The sequence below is a fragment of the Cyphomyrmex costatus genome, unplaced genomic scaffold (assembly GCF_001594065.2).
Source record: "Cyphomyrmex costatus isolate MS0001 unplaced genomic scaffold, Ccosl1.0 scaffold274, whole genome shotgun sequence".
Taxonomy (NCBI): Eukaryota; Metazoa; Arthropoda; class Insecta; order Hymenoptera; family Formicidae; genus Cyphomyrmex; species Cyphomyrmex costatus.
The window spans coordinates 110,466-128,554 of NW_017276844.1; the positions used below are offsets into that span (position 1 = coordinate 110,466).

Genomic DNA, 18,089 nt, shown 5'->3' on the forward strand with positions numbered 1-18,089 from the left:
ATTAAAAATGAAAGATTATTATTTCGCAATAATTATATTATGAAGAACATGTATCTATATTATATACAATATTATATATATGTTTCAAACTAGACGGGACAAAATGTGATCAAAGTTATAATATAACCAGACAATAAATCGAAAATGTAGATTAACTTTTTTAAGAAAATCGCAGAAATAGAAAAAAATATTTTTAGGATATAAATAAATAATTAATGTATTGAATGCATTTTTTTTTTAAACAAATACATTCGGTTTATTTGTTTATAAGGTATAAATTAATCATACAAGGAAACAAAATTTATGGTGATTTCAGTCTGGAAACTGTTGAGTCTCAATTAAAATTTTAATAAAATATTTTTTTTTAATGGATAAGTAGTAATATAACCGTATTTGCTTATAAGATTAATTTTATAAAGTTAATTTTATAAAGAATGCAAGAGAGAGCTTATTATCATAATTTCAATGTGAGTGCTCTCTGTGTTGAGCCGCGATTTTAATACTTATTTGTATTTTGATATTTATATGTATAAAGAAGGCAAGTTTACTCTGATAAAAGTTATATTTTATTAAAGATTTACATATACATATGTTATACTACATAAGTATACAAACAAATACAAGAAAGATTCATCTCTCGCAACCAGGACTGGCGATTTCAGTAGGGTCAGTCTGGAGTACTCCATATGCAAATTTCTAAGCTATAGAATTCCATACATGCAAATTTCTAAGCTATGGAATTCCATACATACTTCGTCAGAAGTAATAGTGAGAACAAGAATGGTAGGCTCTATCTATAAGAGCCGGCGATTTCAGTAGGGTCGGTCTGGAGCACTCCATACATAAAAATTTCTGAGCTATGGAATTCCATACATACGTCAAACACTAAATTAATACTTAATAAACATTTAATGAACATTTAATTAACACATAATTAGTTTCACTAAATTAATGAAAATACTATAATATTAACAATTCCGGGTTTTCCGCGCTTAGGCGTCTAAAAAATTTTCTTCGAGCGACAATGTTAGAAAAACGTTTAAATAATATAGCAATTTTACATGTGTATCAGGATATTGCCAAAGATTTAGATTTCGAATTATTAATGAACAATTTTATAACTAAAAACAAAATAAAAGCAGCAACATTTTTGCTTTATAAAACATGAAAATAAAAACGCATATATATGAAAAAAGTCTAAATCTAAAATATTAATGTCACCCCTCCCCCTCGCCACCCTCCTCCAACCGAAACTCCATACATAGAAAAAATTTACTTCGCCGACCCTGCTTGCTACAGCTTCTGAGATTATATTTAATCACGAAAATAACTGGAATAAAGTCGTCTCTCTTGGAATTATAGGATTTCGAAAGAGTAATATTGATTCTGGTATTTACTGAAAACTCGACAAAGAAGATGAAACTAAAAATAAATTAACATAAAGTTAATAATTAGGAAAAGTATTCTATGCTTAAGATAAAAGTTTTTCTTTCCAATCAAACGTTTCCAAAATAAACTTTTATCTTTATTATCAATCATTCTTATCCTTTTGTATTATTTTTATTACTCGATTGTTAAAGAATAATATTTATATTTAAGATAAAAATAATTTATTATAGAAAGAAATTATGTATCAAAAGATCACACGAGTGTACAAAATATATTTTCTAGAAATTTTAACTATTTTCGATTGACTAAAATTAACAATTTTGAAAGGATAAATATTTGATAGTGCTCTAATAGAGCAGAAAGAATGAAATATCTACAATAAAAACGATAAAACATGAAGTATAATAATTGCATAAAACATTTTTCTAATAAATTATTTTATTGCAGTTACCTATAGGTTATGCTCCAACTTGATATCAATTATTTGTTTTAAAACTTATCTTTTCATGTGAAAGTAGTGCTCCGCACATTCATTATATAGCCAAATTACATAAACAAAGAAACACGCACACGCACATATATAATGTATAAAGCGCAATGAATTAATGATTGGAAAAGACATTAAATGTTATTAAGAAATTTAATATCACGTCATTTTACATTTTTAATAAATATATAAAATATTTTACTAGCTAATACATGTAATGATGTAATTATGAAACTATGTGACACAAAACATTTAAAACATTAGATTGTAATTGTTGATACTTGCAGTGTCATTAATCTCATATTGTATATTATCATCAATGCTATCCTATTTTATATAAAATAACACATAATGAATTATTTATATATATATATATGTATATAAATAAAACTTTTAGTTTTTAAAATTTATCAAAAGAACATAGCGTGATATGACAATATTTTATACATATATTTAAACAAAAATCACAACTAGTTTGTAAAAGTACTAATATTAAAAATGTAATATATATGAGTTATATATATATATCTCAATTCTCACTGTATTTAAATAGAATATTTACTTTACTAAATACATAATATTAACAGGCCTGTTCTTTGCATTTGAACTAATATATAGTATTTTAAAAAATAAATATTTGAATTTTGGTGAAAAAGAAATATAGGAAGTTTTAATAATATCCAATGGGATTTATTCAACATATTTGCATGATACTATGATCTTTTTAATGAAATTTAATTAAAATTTAAAGAAATTTTTAACGCAATGACAAAAAGCAGGCCTGATAGATCTAATCGCGTAAGTAGTAGCCTCAAAAAATTTAAAAGAAACAAATTAATACAACAGAGAGGAATGTATTAAAAAATATAATTTGATAAAAATGCTTATTTGAAAAAGTATATATTGCGCTTAATCACATTTAATTATTAAATAGAAATCAGTATATAAGAGAGTAGTATTTACCACTAAATTTTGAGCAAAATATGCTTTCCCAAATGTATATAATAGATAGATCAAGATTCAATGTTTTTAAGTTTTATTAAAAGCAACAAAAAGCAAATTTCTAGAGTATATAGCTACTGTAATATCAATATAGTATGCATATATATTCATCGTGTTTTCTTATAATTTCTAAATTTATTAAATGATTGTAATGTACATCAGGAATCTCCTTAAATTCGGAGTAACAAGAGAGAAAACTTCATATATTAATATTTTATTTAATAATAAATAATACCTTTTTCTTATGTATCTGTCTTTTTAGCGTTAATTTACTGATCCTGATATAGTAACTTTATATAACTAAAATATGCTTCACTATCAGCAACACTGCAATAATTTATGATTAAACAATTCACATAGTTTGCATTAATTCTATAATTATAATAATAAGTAAGTTGTAGCCTTGTCTTTTCTTAAAAGTACTAATTTCTTGTTATGTTGACTTTACTATATAATATAATATGATAAGCATGAAAATTCTATTGAATGCAAGTTCCACATTTGGATGTTATCCCACTTGGTCCAACAAATGTGTTGACAAGTTGTTAAGAACTTTATATGATCTTCAATATTAGACATTGTCATCTAAAAAAAAAAACAAATTATTCATTTTATTAATTCTACAAAGTTGTACTTTTACATACATAAAATTATAATTAGTTAATACTGTTACCTAAAATACTAATTAGCCAGTGAGTTAAGACAGTGAATTGCAAATGTTATACAGGACAGGGATTTAACAATATGATAAAAGTATCAGAAACAAACTCTAAAATGTGTAATACAAAGCTAGTTTTCTTACCATGATACCACCATTTTGTCTTTTTTGGATTCTTGTTGCAAGTTTTCACATAAAACGTATTGTCAGGTGGTCTCTTCTACATGTAAAGTATACATATATTATTTATAAAATTACATTAAACTTGCATATGTTCTAACAATTAATCTCACACCTTTTCTTTACAGCTGCTTAGCATTGAAATGATACTCAGGCAGATGCTTTGCACACTGAGAGCAGGAGACCAATCCTCCGTTAATATGGATAAACAAATATGACCATTACTATAGACGTGTGGATGTATAGGGATATTTCCACCAATAAAAGTCACTTCTGGAGAATCAAATGGGTACTTTGAACTAAATTTAAACTGAAGCTGAAATTGTTCCCCCTCGTACAGCGTGCCCTTAGCACCTTCCATATGGATGATCCACTGCGTCAAATTTTGTCCAGCTAACTCTGCATCTACGTGTACACATGGTGGAGGCTCACGTATTAAAGACATCAATTCCTTCTGCAGTCTCCTCTAGGATATTAAACAATTAAATTCATTTAATGTAATATTTCTTTATATTAAACAATCTTATAGAAGAAACTACTTTGGTCCAAGAGATATATAAATGTTTTTTTTTAGAGACAAGTATTAATATCTATATAGATAAAATTTTACACATATATTTGCATAAAGATTTTTATTCAGCATACGATATGATTCAGCAAATTATATGAACAACATGGGTTGTTATAAAAGTACAAAGAATAAAACTACTTATTTATGAGACATTTATGATAAATAGCAAAAATTAAAAAATTATTAATGTGTCGTGTGTCTGAAGAATATACAATCGCACACATTATGACAATAAAATCTTTGTTCATAAAATTCTTTGTCCAAAGTAGATTTGTTTTTAAAATAATTCCTAAATCAGGAACAACTGCATCAATAACGGGCGCGATTGACAATTAATATGATTCATTGATAACGATCTGACGATAAGCAACGGCGAACAAATTCTCGCAGAGTTCGTACGTTTTCCATCTTGTCTCGCAATATCCGTCAGAATTAAGTATGTTCGATCGTTCGGTTGCCTCGCGCGAGTCGGAAATCAAGTAGATGCTCTTTCTAATCTCTTTCGGTTTTTTAATTATTTCCCGATTACACAGGCGGCTGGCGTTCCCTGGGATTACATGGGTGGAAGATAACAGGAGACAGAGGGAAACTCACAGAACATGGGAAACTAGAGGGGAGGGGAGGGACCTTCGAGTGTCTTCGACGTACCTTCGACGGGGACGTTGCTGCCATTGTCGTTAAAGTACTCTCCATCGAAAAACATAACCGCGGCCTGTTCGCGTAACAGGCATACGTCTCTCTGCCGTTGTACCTTCCTCGGGAGAAGAAGACTCGTGTCTTAGGTTTGCTCGCGATCTCGCATTCTCACGCGGAGGGTGGCAGAGGTGAAACAAGAGAACCAGGTCGTAGGGAAGAAACAGAACGAACGAACTGAACGCTGGCAGTGGCAGTTCGGTTCTGCTGAAGCTCTTCCGCAGTGTCGACAGCTGTATTCACGCGATACAGCCGAATGATCCGAGCTGTCGCTGTCGCGAGGCGCACAGCGCACGATCGTCGTCGCACCACTCACACATATCCACATGGAACTCGGACGTGTATATACGTATAACGCCGCAACGGTACTTTTTCCTTTACGGTACAAGAATGCGAATAGAAGTGGATAGAAGGTTGATAGAACAGCGATCGGTCGTACGTGGTCCTGACTCCAACATTTCCGCGACAACGAAATTGAACGAAATCTGTCCAGTGACGGAACGTCCGCGAGAAAATTAAGTTGAATAAAGTGACGCGTCAGAGAAGATGAAAATACGTGACGTGCGGAATTAAATGGGGTTTTAGTCCCGTTGGAATGTCAATGGGACGAAACGCGCGATATCGCTGTAGAGACCCTTTCAATAATTGATAACAGCGAGTCCGAGGCGAGGACGACGAAGAATCGGATGCGTCTCGCAGACGTCAAGGTACAAAATGTATGATCCGCTCTTCAAAAATGTGCGCGCATTCCACCCGGAAATGAATGACCGGATGTTGACGTATGTATTAGCGAACGCTGCCGCCATCTGTTATCCCGTCGATCATTCCGACACATTCCAGCGAGAAGTGGCGAGAAATCAGAAATCAGCGAGCGCGACACACAATGGTCATCTGTTGTTCATGACTGTAGGCTGAAAATATTTTTGTGGATGACGTTCTCACCTGCGGCCGAGATCGGCGGAGGGACATTATATTTACGATTATTATTACGCGTGTGACGGGCGCGGGGTTCTGCGTTATCCGCGGTATCGCCGGGCAAACTGTGCAATGGAGAGTATATTTCACGAGAAGGTAAAAAAAAAAAAAACATGCTGCCGCGATGACGATCAGTTCCGTTTTCAACGATGGGGATAGGGTTCACGTTCTTTAGCGATGTTTTTTTCCTCGCAGCAAGAGGGATATCTGTGCGCCCAGCACTGCCTGAACGCGCTCCTGCAAGGCCCGTATTTCAACGCCGTCGATCTGGCAAACTTCGGTCATCAAATGGACGAGGAGGAAAGAATCAGGATGGCTGAATCGGGCGTTGACAGCGAGGACTACAAGCTGTTTCTCGAGGTGAATACAACGTCGCGTGTCAAAGCCTTTCAACATATAATTGCAGAATACTCGACGATACAGAAGTGTCACGCAAAAATTCAACTTAATAGAAAAGACACGCACTCTTTGAAAATGTCCTCTTTGATAGACATAAACGCTTGACCTTGCTATTATCTGCTACCAAGAGCTGTGCAAATACTCTCTGTAACAACAACGAATATGCTTCTTATGTTTAGCAACCATCGGGAAACATGGATGACAGTGGATACTTTTCAGTTCAAGTTATTAGCAGTGCTTTGAAAGTTTGGGGTTTAGAACTGATACCATACAACAGCACAGAACCGACAGCTTTACTGGCACAGAATGATCCTTCGTAGGTTATTGATAATTTGTTTTGATCTTTGACTATATATGAGCACTTGTGTAGTCAAAGATTTTAAGTCTATTTTATGTTGTGTCCTGATATATTTTGTTTTATTGCACTCGCAGAACAGCATATTTTTCATAAATTTTATTGTCCTTATAACAATTATAGTAACAAATCACGTACATGCAAATTAATACATGTTTTTTTTATATTACATATTTGTTTATATCACATCATTTATATTGAGCGTTCACTTTTCAGTGATTTAAAATAAGTAGTTTTATTTATAATGATTTTATGAAATAATTCATATAGTGACAATATAATTTTCAGGCGGATGAGAGCATATATTTGTAATTATAAGGGACATTGGTTTACGATAAGAAAACTTGCAAGTCAGTGGTTTAATTTAAATTCAATGCTCAACGGACCCCAGCTTATATCAGACACTTATCTCACAATGTATCTAGCTCAATTATTACAAGAAGGTAAGCCTATAGTAAGACTAATGAAAAGTATGTCAATCAAAGATATATGAATTATTTGCTAATTTTACAGGTTATTCTATTTTTATCGTTATCGGTACCCTTCCGCAATGTCCTGCCGAAGATGTTCTTCAAAAAAATCCTATAGTCGCGACTAAAAGCAATTCAAGCTCGGAATCAAAAACCACACCTAAAGGCAATCGCTTAGGCACCAAGTTAGAGGACGAAATTTTGAAAACTGCTCTTGCAATGGGAGAAGTGAAGGTCCCACAATCTTCAAGTGCAAGCAGAAACGTGTCGTCGCTTTTACATAAACCCGGACTATCTACAGACGAACCTCGTGAAAGGCTAATTCCCATAAGAGTCGAGAGTAGGGAAGAAAAGAGTGACGAAGAGGAGGACGAAAATATGCAGTTGGCTAGAGCCTTACAGATGAGTCTGCAGAATGACGAGGATGACGTAGACAAGACACTAAAGTTGAGATTGGATCTTCATACTGACGATAAAACGACGCATTTAACAGAATTGACAAATGATACAGACGAAGATGACGAGCTGAGACGAGCCTTACAGCTGAGTCTCGAATGTGTTACTGCCCCCCCAACACCCGATCCCGAAGATCTACGTTGGCGTCGGCTCAATCACTTTGGCATCTATACGAGGACGTCCAACAATGAAGCTCCCGCAAAGCTGAACACTTAACAATAAGCGCAAACTTTGCACAAATTATCTATTACTAAACTGACCGTTATACTGTAAATTATAAGATTAAATAATTGAACTCGAGAAGGTATGTCATTTTGTATACTAATGAGAGAGCTACAATAATAAGAGACACAGTACTTGTCAAATGAGATTTGAGGTACACTTTTGGTTCCTCGAAGTTAAACGGTGCTCTCGTTGACGTTTTGTTCTCCCTCTCAACTTTGTTATACTAATCGTTCTCGGAATAAAAACGTTTGAGCAAGAAATCTGCCGTTACTAATCAATTCTGAAATATGTATATATTTGTGTATGTGTGTTTATATATAATATATATTTAAAATATAAAATATATTTGAGAAAAAAATGATCGATTTAATATAATAAATCTAGTATTTAGGATCTTGGAGAAAGATTATAGTAAATTGAATCAAGAGAGCAACTTAATCAGCAGTTAACTCAATGATAGGTCACTTAAGACAAAATCTTTAATGTACAATTCATTGTTTTAATCTTTTATCGGTGCATTAAAAATAATTTTGTTAATTTAATAGCTTTATTTGTATTACTTAATAAGATAGTATATGATTAAATTAATCTAATTAATATAATTCGAAATCGTCCTAATTCTTTAATTTTTTCCAAACGCTGATTAACTTACATTATTTTCCAATATGGGTAAATTAATAATTTTTTATTAATATACAATAGACATATTAAAGTTTTCTTTTATTAGTGGAAGTGAATAATAATTGCTGATTAATCACACAGTTCAAATTGTTCTTTGACATCCAATAAAGAAATAATAATAATAATAATTGTTCTCTAGAAATTATGATATTGATGAAAACAATCAAAACGAATAGATTCAAAAATAGTTTTTAAAACGCATTTACAACGCTATCATTGGTTAAAAATGTTTCGTGAGGTGACCTGTCAATCAATTCTCAAAAATTTGAATCACGTTGACATTTTTTGTCGCAGCTGGCTGCGCATCAGAAGTATTATATACCTATATGTATAGATATGGGCGCCTGTAAAGTGCCTTTACATGAGAGCGTCGAGCGTCAAAGTATGCGCAGTGATATGTTAAATGTATATTGAAATCCTATACACTACTGATAAAGGAATTTTGTAGTTTACATTATACAATGTAAACAAATTAAATTTTTCACTATTATGTGTTAAAATAGCGTACTATCCTATGTAATGAGTAATTTTAAGCCCGTTTCCATCGCAACGTCGCGGTCAACTCGGTCCCAGCTGCGCGCGTGCGCGCGCGCGCACAGGAAACTCGTGGTCGCTCCCGTTGGATGTATGCGAACGCCGATTGCCGAATGTTGACATTCAACATGGCGGCATGTCGTCAGTGCTGTGCTGTGTCGTGGTGAGTTTCGTAAATCCTCTCGACGTCCTACAATTGCGAGCTTTGTACGGGAAGACGTGTCATCCGGATCGGCGTGATCCCCGCTAACGTTCGCCGATCGAATTGGCGTCCGGGACAGACCGATGGGAGCATGCCGCGACTTCGCAATGACCACCACGGCGAGATGAGGCGCTCCACGACCTCATAAAAAAATCAACCACTTTAAAACTACAGAGAGCATGCATGATTACGTCTCGATCACCGACCGCTTCGCCATGCAAAAGGGATCCGCGAAATTGGTCGCGAGCATAGCTCGGACGATTGGCGTGTACGTGATCCACGAAAATCGCCATTCGTCGCCGCGATCGCCACCCTCTTTTCGAATTTTCCCGAAGGTTTCGCACACAAACGTGCTCGTGGTAATGTTGTCGGTTGATAGCGCGAGCAGGATAAGGATTGAGGTGGAAGCGATAGCGCGAGTCCGAGAGCCGTGACTCACGTATCCGCGGATCGCGCCGCGCGACGCCCTCACGTCAGACACAATTTTCACGCGGTCGCGCGTAACGGAAAGTAAGATCTCGTATCCCCTCGTGTCAATGTCAAACTATCAGATGATTTGGTACAAGTATGTTTGTCTCACGCCGCGGAGTGCTATAAATAAACGCGTTGTTATTCCGCCTTGGTCATTTCCTTCCGGCTCCGGGAAATTCTTTTATGTTCTCGCGAGGATGAAGTAACCTGCCTGCTCAATCACGTGTGCTCGAAATGCGTGTTAAAAATTATGCGTGCGTTGAATTTTCGATGACTTTTCGCGCGATATTTCGACAATTTTTAATTAATTTTATTTGAATGCATACATATCTATGAAGAGTTGTGACGGAATATAATTCTTTTTAGGAGTATAATTTGAAGTATTTTCTTAACTGTAAATATTTTTTATAGCACATGTAATACATAGCGATTAGTTGTTCGTATTTTTTTGTATAGTTTTATTTTGAACGGTATTATTTGTAAAATTGTGATCTGTACATAAAAATTTTGAAATTTTTCTAAATCATTTATTTGACATGGAAGCTTTATTTAATTTATGTCGCAAAATATAGAAATTAATGTTTGTATATTTTATATATTTTAATATTTAGTGCAAAGCTCGCAATTTTCAAACAACAAACAATATACTTTGGCTATACATGTTGTATTTGCAAAATGATTTTTTAACTTTTGTAACTTTTGTCTTTCTCTTTTACAGCTTGTGTCATTGTTAGTTTAGGACACTTCTGAAACCAAGGTTCACTGTAAATTCTACATTTAAAAGCTGAAGAAGAAAACGTTACTATAGAAATATTGGAAGAACACAACCAGACTCAGCACGCATTGAAGACATCTGAGGATTTTCAAGTCAACATTTATCCTTTAAAATCTCCTATGTTTTTGATTTACTCCTTTTATAAGGAATGACTGATGTTCAAAAGAAAACACAGTTGTTCTAGTGTACGCTAAATTGAGTATTTATCAAACAGTTGTTATAATATTCAAACATATATATATATATATACATATACGTATGGAAAGTATTGACAGTGTATGGTGTGCTAAGATTTTGTACTTGTATTAAGTCATAAATCAGCATTAACTGCATCGTTCATTTGTACATTATATACACAACAAGCCTTGTGAGCAAGAGATAGGTGAGCAAATACAGTGACCGTGATTGTGATTGCGGCTGAGATTGTGCTGCTCCGCTTGGTTACTAGAACATCTTTAACTGCGTTTGACGAGTGCCAAGTTTGTGTAGAGTCACTGTGGTACTCTGATAAATAATTCTCACAATAAACGCGTTAAAGTATTCTGAAGAGACCTTACTTCCACTTTCTGGTCACGAAGAAGTCTGCATTTCTGCAGCATTTCAAGGAGCCACTCTTCCTCTTCATTAAGTTCTTGTAACATTATTAATAGTGAACAAAGATATAAGGTACCAAGAACCGTTCTGTGATATCTATGTTAAACACTTAAATAATTGAAAAAGACTAAAAATTTCTAAATATAAGTATATATATTGTGGGGTGAAACGCAAAAGTGTAAACAAGAAATTAAGTAATTGTTTCAAGAAGAGTTGAATTATACGTAAATATTACACGTAACACTGCGCAAATTGAGAAGACAATGTCCAACAATCCTCAGTGGAAAACGTTCCAGCCGCCAATCATGAACTCTGACCCAGCAATACTCGATTATAAGTCTATGGCTATATCAAGTCCTAAAGCCATAACGGGATATCAGCCGACAACTAATAACTATCGAAATGGTACCAATTACAGTGGTGATCATATAGTCTCATCTCCTGAATGTAAAAATTCTACTAACTACGGAAGTTATCCTGGTACACAGTCGTCGCCACGCAATGGCGCCACAAGATTCCCGTTTGAATTTACGGGTATGGAAACAAATGCTGGGTATACAAATGAACCTGCCACCAGTAATTCTACCTATCAGGATCAATCTGCGAATCAAGGAACACGGGAAACTGGTATAATTGAAAAATTATTGGTGAGCACTACAAATGTTATGAGACTTAATTATCTGTAATTATGTGTAATTATGTATATATCAGCAATTAATTTATACATGATTTTTATTTAACAGCATTCTTACGGATTCATACAGTGCTGTGAAAGACAGGCAAGATTGTTTTTTCATTTTAGCCAATTTAGTGGTAATATTGAACATTTAAAGATTGGAGATGCGGTAGAGTTTGAAATGACTTATGATCGACGAACGGGCAAGCCTATTGCAAGCACCGTTAGCAAAATTGGCCCAGTGGTTAGTAAAATAATAATAACAACAATAATGATATGAATAAGTGATTGATATTATAAAAAGGTGTAAATGTACATATACTTCTTTTAGTCATTGGGTGATCAAAGATGCATCGGTAATGTAACCACAGAGCTACAAGCGAGTGGCGATTCAGGACGTATCACTTTCGAATACCGTGGAGAATGTTTTTTTCTGCCATATACCAAAGATGATGTTGAAGGGAACGTCACCTTACGAACTGGTGATAAAGTATCATTTCAAGTTGCAAATAATCAACGGTACGATGTTTTTAGATTATATACATATATAGTATTTGTTAGTAAAGTAAAAAAAACATAAGTAGTATTTTCTTTTCTGACATATGCAACTCTTATATTTCAGAGGAGTCTTGAATGCATGTAATGTAAGGCTGGAAAATCCAGCACATCCAGTCCGTTATCGCGGAGTGGTATGCTCAATGAAAGAAAATTTTGGTTTTATCGAGCGTGCTGATGTAGTCAAAGAAATATTCTTCCACTTTAGCGAAGCTAAATCAATGAAAGAAGAACTTAGGTTAGGAGATGATGTGGAGTTTATAATACAAACGCGTAATGTAAGTAAAATAAAATCTCTATAAATGTGTTTCTTGAAAAGATACATATATAAGCAACATATGACTTAAATTACGAAGAATCTGAAGACACGTAAAAAATTTACATAATTATATGTTATTTAATTATATGTAAAAAAAATTTAGTTGTAACTCTAAGTTTGTAAGCATATCAACCAATCACAGTCGTGTATTCTAAATCATGAGATCCTAATTTTTATTGTAATTGGTCAATTTGCTTTCAGTCTTATGATTATGACTAAAATTTTTGTATATATGATGTCCTTAAAATTTAATGTTTTTCTATTTTAGGGGAAAGAAGTAGCTTGCAACATTACAAAGTTACCACCCGGCTCAATTGTATTTGAGGAAGTCAGCAACGAAGTGGTGAAAGGCCAAGTGTTGAAACCTTTGGAGAGAGGCAATGCTGCTCGTCATCAAAATGATCCATTACCTGGTCGTATTCGATACAGAGACAGTGATCATTCTGAAGTTGAAGTACCTTTTGGTGATAAAGATCAAAAGGGAGACTTTACTCTTAGGTAATCTATACAAATTAATAAATGTATTTTTTTTCTTTTCTACTTCATTCTTGAATATATAAAATATATTTATTGATTTACACTTAATGCATTTTTTATATACATGATCTGACAATAAAGTTTCCACGCTGCAGCAACAAAAAAGACAAACATCTAAGATAACATTGTTATATTTTATTTTTCAAAGTAGTTCTCTATAACATCAATACACTTCAAACATTTAATTTTATAGTTTCATTACTATTTAGAGCCATTTATCAAATTTTTTTAATATCCTCGACATCAGTGATATATGAAGTGTATTGATGACATGGATGGCTTTAAAAGATAAAATATAACATTTTGCTATCTATAACAAGGAAACGATTGGAATTTACCGATTTCGAGCGTTTTGGATATGTTGTAAAGCATCAAAAAATATGGGTCGAATATTTTTTGATGTTCTACAACATCCAAAGCGTATCAAAATCGGTGAGGAATACTTACCACCGTTTCCTTGTATAGTAAGATGTCTGTGTTCATTTATTGCTGCAGTCCAGGAATTTTATTGTCAGACCATGTAGTTATAATATATAGTTGTAATACATATCACTATGATATAATGTGATTTAATTTTTTTAATATAGGCATGGGGACTGGGTCCAATTTCGTATTGCAACTGATACTAGAGATCAGCTTAAAAGAGCTACAGAAATAATGTTATTACCAGAATCTTTCACTGTGTCTGGAGAAAGACGGGAGCAGGGTGTAATACAATCTCTCAAGGATGGTTTTGGCTTTATTCGTTGTGTAGAAAGAGAACCCAGACTTTTCTTTCATTTTAATGAGGTTCTTGATGTTGATAGAGAAATTAGTGTAGGAGATGAAGTCGAATTTACAGTTATACAAGTGAGTACAAATTAACATGAGAATACAATGTTAAAAAAATTCTCTTTTATTGAAATTTTGTATATACAGGGTGAGGTATTTCAATCGCCTCAAGCGAATATTCTCAGAAACTAAGAGAGATACAAGAAAAAGTTTTATATATAAAAGTTGTAGGTTTTCTTAAGGGAAAGAAGATGGAAATAACGTATTTTGGATAGGGTGCACTACAAAAGGTCAGATCAAGGTCAACATGAATTTTTTAAATGGAACCCTCTATTTTTTTTATTGCATATTCTTGTAGCACACCTCAAAAGAGAGAGCTTTCCAAAACACTATAATAAAATATTTTTTCATCAAGTACTTTTCGTTATAAGGCTTGAAAGTTACATCGTTGGTATTAACATTGTGGTACCCAAGGTGTACCACATGGAGGTTACTTAGTCGGATTTAATCTCTGGGAGTCAAAGTTCACGACGATGTAACTTTCAAGCCTTATAACAAAAAGTACTTGATGAAAAAATATTTTATTATAGTATTTGGGAAAGCTCTCTCTCTCGAGGTGTGCTACAAGAATATGTAATAAAAAATAGGGGGTTCCATTTAAAAAATTCATTGTTGACCTTGACCTGACCTTGTTAGTGCACCCTATCCAAAATCCGTTATTTCTACCTTCTTTTCCTCAAGAAAACCTACAATTTTTATATAACATTTTTTCTTGTATTTCTCTTAGTTTCTGAGAATATTCGCCTGAGGCGATTAAAATGCCTCACCCTGTATGTGTGCGTGTGCGTGTGCGTGTGCGTGTGTGTGTGTGTGTGTGTGTATATTTTTTTTTATTATTCCTTTTTATTTTAATTATCATTTTATTAACATATAAATTGCCATTGAAAGCCAACACAGGATGAAGGTGTGTAGTAAAATTTATTTAATTACATATAAATGCAAGTTGCATATGTTCGACCTTAATCCAGGGGGTCTATTCTTGAAAAGAAACATATACGAAAAATTAGGAAAATACTATAGTATACGTAACGTATACTATAGTATTTCCCTAGACTTTCGTATACGTTTCTTTTTAAGAATAGAGCCCCAGGTCTTTTTCAATGCATGAATATTACAAAAGTATTAAAGATTCTTAGTTTTATTTCACATTTTGCTTTTGATAACTCAACACCGTTTAAATTCATTTTGCACTTCCATTAAGTTGTGGAATTCCATTAAGTAATGGAATGTTTAATGATTATACGATTCAAATTCTCGACAATCATTGAATTTTGCACTTCAATGATCGTGATATTTGATTGTAAGTGGACATCATGTAGTTATTAACCTTTTTCTTCAATTGTTTTGACACCATTTACTCCAACTAAGAATCTTTAATAATTTTGTAATATTCATGCATTGAAAAGGACCTGGATTAAGGTCGAAACGCAACTTGCATTTATATGTAACTAAATAAATTTTACTACACACCTTCATCCTGTGTTGGCTCTCAATAGCAATTTATTTTAAATTTTGATTTATTCATAGGAGCCTCTTGTATATATATTATTAATTTTTTATTAACATAATTAATACGAATACAAAGCCTATAACAATTTTGAATTCCAAGCTAGACTGTTATAGGCTTTGTATTCGTATTAGTTATGTTGTTACATTAAACGGTCTTGAATATTGTATAATTTTATTGTTTTTTTTATAAGGATCCGTCATCGTCATTCTCTAATACTCGACAAAGTGCTATTAGACTGAAACATTTGCCAATGGGTACCGTAACGTTTCAAACTATTATAGAAAAGGATATATTAGGTACTGTAGCACAAGACACAAATTCGATGGAACCTGGCCTCATTAATTATGGTCAGCAGAAAAGCATTATTTTCTTCTCCAAAGATTGCGACCCTAAACATATTCCAAAATTGGGTGATAAGGTAAATTAATAAAGTTTATATACGAAAATTAATTCACTTTTTGGAGAGACACTTGTTCTATGTTGTAAAAATATTTATTTAACTTTATAGGTAATGTTCAATATTGTTCAAGTAAAACGAAATAAAGAACTTGTTGCCGAAGACATATTTTTAGTAAATGCCGCTGGTGAAAAAATTCAAAATGTTAACAAAAAATCAAATGGACAAGTATGTCAAGGTTTTATTGCCGCCCTTAAAGATGGGTTTGGCTTTATTGAGACAGTAAATCATGATAGAGAAATATTTTTTCACTACAGGTGAGAGATATATTTTAATTTCTACGAACGATGTATACATATATTTATGTAAAATAATATTTTATTTGCAGTAATTTTGAAGGAGACGCTAGTACATTGGAATTAGGGGCCGATATCGAATGTACAATTAGTAGTTCGAGCAACGGAAGAGGTTCCGGAGGTTGTGTAGCTGCTGATCATGTTAAACTAGTACCTCGCGGAAGTATTCCCAGGCCAACACCTGTTAGCGAGGTACTCGACGGTACTGTGGTGCGACCACTGCGAAGTGCAAATCCCGAGCAGGCTGAGTATGCTGGTTTGATCAAGATTAATCCAACTAATGAAGATGAGGAAACACCAGAATATGAATTCGGAATCATGGGACTTTCTAATAAACGGGAGCTATTGCAGGCTAGCGATCCTGTGCAATTACAGGTCGATTCAGCAGGTCATGCTTGTAATATCGTAGCCGTCAGGAAAAAAAGAAGAGCTACTGTAGATGCGATGAAGGGCCCTTTCGGCTTTCTTGCTTACGAAGTCGATGAGGGCAGAAAATTATTCTTCCATGTAAGTGAAGTTCGAGATCACGTTACGCTGCAACCAGGGGATCAGGTAGAATTCGTTTTGGTTACTAATCAACGCACTGGCAAATCGTCAGCATGCAACGTCACTCGATTAAGGTAAATTAATTTGTTTATATTAATTTTTTGTGTATTAATAACAATGTATTTTATTTATAAATTTTATTTATCAATTTTTATTACTAATAGCGATACAGTCCAGCAACGACCTGAGCGATTAATAAGTCGATTACGTACTATATCGCTGGAAGATTCGGGCCCAAAATTAACTGTGGTCAGGCAACCAAGAGGGCCTGATGGTACGCGTGGATTCAATCAGGAAAGATGTCAGCGTATTCCTGGTGCTATAGAAGAATAATAATGCGCCTGGGCAGCTAATGAGATTGGGCTATTAATTATCCAAATTGTAATCTACAATTTGTTTTTAGTCCATACACTTCGATAACGAGATTACTATTGTAAGCATGGTCGTAAACATTTGCCAAATTCAGACTAATGTGACAACAATAATTATAAATGATAATAATCTGAAAATGGATAATGACCAAGGGCCGAAATAATATAAAAGTAAAAAGAAAACAAAAAATGAACAACGATTCATTTTATCACCTCATAAAGGGAGGAAACGGGAGGGAAAAAAAAGCGATTTATCTTACATTCAGATAATGTTAGATTTTATTCTAATATGTAATTGGTTTCTCTCTTTAGTTAATTTCCCACATCTTTATGAATTTATTACTAAGCTACCTATTTGATGTTATTTTTCTAAACGTAAAATGGATAGTTTGTAAGATTTGTCAAAATTTTTTATTGGTACGTTTCTATTTTCGTGCATATATTCGGTAAATACATCAATTCATTATTTAAATATAACAAAGTACTCAAAGATGTCTCGGAATATTTACAGGTTGGATTGCTAGCTACCTGTTTGTATTTGAGACATGAATCTTTATAAATATCCTTATATACATGTTGATATGCAATCTTTTACAATTTATATGATTTATTTCGAAATTTGTTTTATCTATTATGTACATTATATGTGATATAAATGTACAATAGTAAAAAAGAAGAAGAAATTACACGCGAAGTGATACAAAAAAGATTGAAGGAAAACATCCTGCAGTACAGATTCTTTACCGGAATTTGCTGAATTTTATTATGAGTAGTGTATTTTGTTGTAATAAATTACGATATTGAGTCACTCTGTTAAGAAGGTGTCTATAAATTTGTAAAAAAGAAAAGGAAGAGTTATGACTGGCCAACTGTT

The 18,089-nt window shown here is 33.4% G+C and overlaps 3 protein-coding genes across 5 annotated transcripts; 2 read left to right on the forward strand and 1 right to left on the reverse strand.

Annotated features, from left to right (window-relative positions):
• Window positions 1–3,243: 3,243 nt before the first annotated feature.
• LOC108774785 (ubiquitin-conjugating enzyme E2 W) lies at window positions 3,244–5,336 on the reverse strand. Of its 2 annotated transcripts, none has more exons than XM_018540982.1 (4): window positions 4,936–5,336; window positions 3,832–4,182; window positions 3,681–3,756; window positions 3,244–3,463 (listed from the first exon to the last, which is right to left on the reverse strand). In XM_018540982.1, exons 1-4 carry the CDS (start codon window positions 4,978–4,980, stop codon window positions 3,450–3,452), a joined length of 486 nt encoding a protein of 161 aa, XP_018396484.1. In that variant the 5' UTR covers window positions 4,981–5,336; the 3' UTR covers window positions 3,244–3,449. The 2 variants fall into 2 exon arrangements, with proteins under 2 accessions (XP_018396484.1, XP_018396485.1); XM_018540983.1 differs by lacking the exon at window positions 4,936–5,336 and adding an exon at window positions 4,687–4,892.
• A 345-nt stretch (window positions 5,337–5,681) lies between these two features.
• On the forward strand, window positions 5,682–8,120 carry LOC108774789 (ataxin-3). 2 transcript variants are annotated; one of them, XM_018540989.1, is made up of 6 exons: window positions 5,682–5,696; window positions 5,821–6,051; window positions 6,151–6,315; window positions 6,534–6,670; window positions 6,998–7,152; window positions 7,223–7,851. In XM_018540989.1, the coding sequence occupies exons 2-6, from the start codon at window positions 6,028–6,030 to the stop codon at window positions 7,849–7,851; spliced, it is 1,110 nt and encodes a 369-aa protein (XP_018396491.1). In that variant the 5' UTR covers window positions 5,682–5,696; window positions 5,821–6,027. The 2 variants fall into 2 exon arrangements, with proteins under 2 accessions (XP_018396491.1, XP_018396492.1); XM_018540990.1 differs by lacking the exon at window positions 5,682–5,696 and having other exon boundaries at window positions 6,028–6,051; window positions 7,223–8,120.
• A 3,063-nt stretch (window positions 8,121–11,183) lies between these two features.
• On the forward strand, window positions 11,184–17,557 carry Unr (cold shock domain-containing Unr). The gene is made up of 10 exons (XM_018540984.1): window positions 11,184–11,764; window positions 11,861–12,037; window positions 12,125–12,312; window positions 12,416–12,626; window positions 12,936–13,165; window positions 13,792–14,053; window positions 15,736–15,963; window positions 16,054–16,259; window positions 16,331–16,918; window positions 17,009–17,557. The coding sequence occupies exons 1-10, from the start codon at window positions 11,381–11,383 to the stop codon at window positions 17,175–17,177; spliced, it is 2,643 nt and encodes an 880-aa protein (XP_018396486.1). The 5' UTR covers window positions 11,184–11,380; the 3' UTR covers window positions 17,178–17,557.
• Window positions 17,558–18,089: the final 532 nt, after the last annotated feature.

Excerpts from the sequence above, each read along its gene's own strand:
- Unr (XM_018540984.1), top strand. The coding sequence starts at position 11,381 with ATGTCCAACAATCCTCAGTGGAAAACGTTCCAGCCGCCAATCATGAAC. Across the intron at positions 15,964-16,053 it reads TTCCAAAATTGGGTGATAAG|GTAATGTTCAATATTGTTCA; the intron begins GTAAATTAATAA and ends TTAACTTTATAG. Across the intron at positions 16,260-16,330 it reads GAAATATTTTTTCACTACAG|TAATTTTGAAGGAGACGCTA; the intron begins GTGAGAGATATA and ends TTTTATTTGCAG.
- LOC108774785 (XM_018540982.1), bottom strand. The coding sequence starts at position 4,980 with ATGGAGAGTACTTTAACGACAATGGCAGCAACGTCCCCGTCGAAG. Across the intron at positions 4,183-4,935 it reads CAGCAACGTCCCCGTCGAAG|AGGAGACTGCAGAAGGAATT; the intron begins GTACGTCGAAGA and ends TTAATATCCTAG. Across the intron at positions 3,757-3,831 it reads TAAGCAGCTGTAAAGAAAAG|AAGAGACCACCTGACAATAC; the intron begins GTGTGAGATTAA and ends CTTTACATGTAG.
- LOC108774789 (XM_018540989.1), top strand. The coding sequence starts at position 6,028 with ATGGAGAGTATATTTCACGAGAAG. Across the intron at positions 6,052-6,150 it reads AGAGTATATTTCACGAGAAG|CAAGAGGGATATCTGTGCGC; the intron begins GTAAAAAAAAAA and ends TTTTCCTCGCAG. Across the intron at positions 7,153-7,222 it reads AGCTCAATTATTACAAGAAG|GTTATTCTATTTTTATCGTT; the intron begins GTAAGCCTATAG and ends CTAATTTTACAG.